Source organism: Condylura cristata, unplaced genomic scaffold (assembly GCF_000260355.1).
Source record: "Condylura cristata isolate star-nosed mole 26May11 unplaced genomic scaffold, ConCri1.0 scaffold00038, whole genome shotgun sequence".
NCBI lineage: Eukaryota > Metazoa > Chordata > Mammalia > Eulipotyphla > Talpidae > Condylura > Condylura cristata.
Genome location: NW_004567139.1, coordinates 8,433,587 through 8,437,221, shown reverse-complemented (window position 1 = coordinate 8,437,221; position 3,635 = coordinate 8,433,587). Strand labels below are relative to the sequence as shown.

The 3,635-nt window shown below is 69.4% G+C and overlaps 1 protein-coding gene across 1 annotated transcript in view; it reads right to left on the bottom strand.

The window, feature by feature from the left end:
- Positions 1-35: 35 nt before the first annotated feature.
- ITGB4 (integrin, beta 4) overlaps positions 36-3,635 on the bottom strand; it is a 26,970-nt gene continuing 23,370 nt past the window's right edge. Inside the window, exons 31-38 of the mRNA XM_012732995.1 lie at positions 3,377-3,516; positions 2,983-3,210; positions 2,123-2,266; positions 1,523-1,711; positions 1,290-1,445; positions 1,044-1,208; positions 846-956; positions 36-758 (exon numbers count right to left, since the gene is read on the bottom strand). Coding sequence (XP_012588449.1) covers positions 619-758; positions 846-956; positions 1,044-1,208; positions 1,290-1,445; positions 1,523-1,711; positions 2,123-2,266; positions 2,983-3,210; positions 3,377-3,516 — 1,273 coding nt within the window. The 3' untranslated portion in view covers positions 36-618. The remainder of the gene's footprint in view (positions 759-845; positions 957-1,043; positions 1,209-1,289; positions 1,446-1,522; positions 1,712-2,122; positions 2,267-2,982; positions 3,211-3,376; positions 3,517-3,635) is intronic.

Genomic DNA, 3,635 nt, shown 5'->3' with positions numbered 1-3,635 from the left:
CGGGGCCACCTCCAACCCTGCCCCCACCCCCACAGGAGCGGTACAGCGGCACCGCCACCTTCTACCTCTCCCGGGCTGCAGACGGCGCCAAGGTGTTGAGCCTGTGAGGCCCCGGCACCGGGCGGGCAGGTCTCGCTGTCCAGTGCCGGTGCCCACTCTGGGTCTCAATAAACATGTGCCTGCGACCACCACACCCGCGGCCTCTGAGGTGGGCGCGTGCTGGGGCGCAGAGGAGGGTGTCAGGACCGCTCCCCGCTCTGGGCCGGCACCTCCTCAGCCCTGGAACACGGCTAGGGCGGCTCCGGGTGGTAACAGGATCATTTATTATGTGTATGATATGCAGGGCCAAGTTGGGTCCCCGCCAGGCCAGTCCCAGCTCTTTGGTCACAAACGGGCTTGGGGCTGGGGGGGGGCAGCCCGAGGGCCGCCTGGGACTGCCCAGGCTTCACACGCCTCCCAAGGACACCAGCCCCTGCTGTGGTCAGGGGCACTGGCCTGGGATCAGCCTGCCCTGGGCTGGGCGCAAGGGGTCTGGGGATGGAGATGCTGAAGCAGCAGTAGGGGAGAGAGCAGGCAGGTGGGGCCGGGATCCCCAGACGCTGGAGGGCGGGCCAGTGCTCAGCTCTGGAAGAACTGCTGGTCCATCTGGCCGCCGAGGGTGCCACTGGTGGTCATTGTCCGGCTCACAAACTCCTGGGTCACGTGCCGGGTGAGGGAGCCCGCTGCCTCCAGGCGCTGGGAGCCCAGGCTCAGCCCCTCTGCCGGGGAAGAGGCGTTGAGGACGCCCAGGTTCCTGTGAGTCCCGCGCTCCCCCAGGGAGGCCAGGAGCCCGCCGGGCAACTCACCCAGTAGGAAGGGCTCGGTGGTGCTGGTGTGGCTGGTGGTGATGGTGCTGTACTCGCCGGGCAGTGAGTACTGGAAGAGCCCGCAGTGGCTGCCCAGCTGGGGAAAGTGTCCTAGGAGGGCCAGAAGGGCCAGTCAGGACAGGGGGCCGCAGGAGGCGTGGCCAGAGAAGGGGCGGGGCAGAAGGGGCGAGGCCGCACCTCCATCCTGGGACTCGATGGTGATGATGCCCTCACGCTCCGGCCCGTAGCCCTGGGTGGTCTTGGCCTGCACCTTGAACTTGTAGGGCACGTTCTCCAGGAGACCCGGCACGGTCAGGCGGCTCTCGGGGCTGTCGCCCTCCACCAGGAACGTGGTGGCTGGCTCTGGGCACGGAGGATGCCTTTAGCCTCTCTGGCTCCCACGCCACCCTCCCCCGGGCCCCCCGACCCTGGGGTGGGCAGCACCTGCTCCTTGGGCCCGCTCACAGGTCACCAGGTAGCCGAGGATGTCCCCATCCGGCCTGCGCGGCCGCTCCCAGCTGATCTGCAGCGAGTCTGGGCTCAGGGCGGTGAACACCAGTGGACCCGGGGCGCTGGGGGTGCTCAGAGTGAAGGCAGAGCCTGGGGGCAGCAGGGGGAGAGTGTCAGTGGGGGTGGGGGGCGCGAGGAGGCAGCTCCCGGGTGGGGGGGCGACTCACCCGGCAGGGGGCAGAGCGGGCTCTGTGGGTGCACCTGCGACTCGATGGTGATGACGCCCTCGCGCTCCGGGCCCCAGCCGTCCTGGCTCTGGGCCCGCACGCGGAACACGTAGGAGTGGTTGGGCAGCAGGTCTTCCACCACCACGGAGGTCTGGCTGGGGTTGGTGATGTTGAGTCGATACATCTCGCCTGGGGGGGCGCGTAGGGCAGCTTTATCCAGACTCCTGGCCTGATCTGTCCCCTCTGAAAAGCTGCCCCAGACCTGGCCGCCCCCCACCCAGGTTGGCTGCAGGCGGCATCAGCCTGGCGTGGCGAGGTTGGTTGTTCAGGGTGTGCACTGAACGAGGCTGAATGGAGCCACGTGGACGCAGGTCCTCATGACACCGCCGAGTGCTGCCCGCTCCCACACAGGCAGGCTCCAGGCCAGCAGTGGGCCTGGGTTGCTAGCCAGCAGAGGGAATAGGCCCAGGGAGATGGACGAATACTCAGGGAAGGAGTGGAGGCGGTGGGGAGCATTCACATCAGGGCCAGTTCCTGGGAAGCTGGGCGTCCCTGGGCAGTGGGGGCAGGGTACCCCCCACTCTGACAGCCGCCCCTCACCGCCGCTCAGCAGCTGGTACTCCACGCTGTAGCCCTGTATCCCCCGGTCACACTGCGGCTCCTGCCAGCTGACTCTCAGGGACGTGGGTCCCAGGGCCGAGAAGACCAGGCGGCTGGGCGTGACACCTGCCGCGGAGCGCGCACCTGGGGAGGGAGGCCGCGGTGAGCCGGGCTCGGGCCCTGGGCCTCCGGCCGGCCAGCCAGTGTGCCCGGGAGCTGCTCCCCTGCAAACGCCCTCGCCAGGCTGCCCGCCCCTCCCACGCGTCCTCAGAGGGGGTGAGCGTCTCGGCTGGCCTGTGCCCGACACAGCATGAGCTTCATGCACTGGCCCGTGCCCTGCCCACCTCCCACCACCCGCCTGGCCCCTGCTGCCGAGCCCCAGGCCCCCACTGCTGGAGGGCAGAGGCTGCCTTAGGCGTCAGCACGGATGTGGATGGAAGGGAGGGGACAGGATGGCGTGGGCAGCGGCGGCGGCAGTGTGGGTGGACGGCAGATGGAGCAGGACGGCTGTGGATGGACGGCAGATGGGGCAGGACGGCTGTGGGGAGCGGCTGGCCACCTAATACTACCTGGGCCCCGAGAGGGTGCAGCCTGCTGCCCAGCCAGGATTATAGAGTCTTGGTGTCTGGAGGTGGGGACCCCCTTCATCTGAGCCAGACTCCGGGACCCCAGGGCCCAGGACAGCGGAAGCCTGCTCCTCCCGTCTTCCCAGATGGGAGGGAGGCCTAGGGCAGGACAAACAACAGTGAGGGCAGGGCAGAGTGGGGAGGGCGTTGGCCGGCACCCTGGAGCTGGCCGAGAGCTGGAGGGGGCACGGAGGAGGAGCTGGCCGAGAGCGGAGTGACGCAGGCGGCACTCACTGTGGAGGCTGCGGGAGCCCAGGGTGCCGCAGTCCCGGGGCAGCGTGGAGCATTCCGTGCGGGTGAGGGAGCTGTAGTCCCGCGTGAGCGTGGAGGACGCACTCAGCATGGGCTGGGCCGGGCAGGGGCTCAGGTGGGTGCCATAGGCGGCATTGGCCACCGTCATCCTTTGCAGGGAGTTGGCGCTGCCGGGGTAGGCAAAGTCCATCCGCCCATTCACCAGGTGCTCTGCGGGAGGGCAGCAGGGTCAGCCTGGACAGGCTGCAGCTCAGGCACGGCTGTGACCCTGGGAACTCCCGGGGTTCCCTGCCCTCTGTGTGACCCGAGCATAGGCACAACCAGCCTCCCTTGGCCCAGCGAGGACAGAAGCCCAGTGTCCCTGGAGCCACGGGGCCTGGCAGTGCCTCCGGCAGGCAGGACGCAGGGTCTGAGCCCCGCAGGCCCCTCGGGCGGCTCCCGGCCGTGTGGCCAGCGGGAGAGCCAAAGGAGGCCGCTCCTTGCGCCCCCTGGCCATCACAGGGGTCCAGAGTTGCACTGGGTAGAGGATCGCAAGTGGGGGGCCCTGCCTCTGGGGCAGGCCCGCGTGGGGGGGCGCCCAGACGCTGGCGGGGCTCCCTTGGTGTGGGGCCATCCGGCTGGGGCAGCGGCGGGCT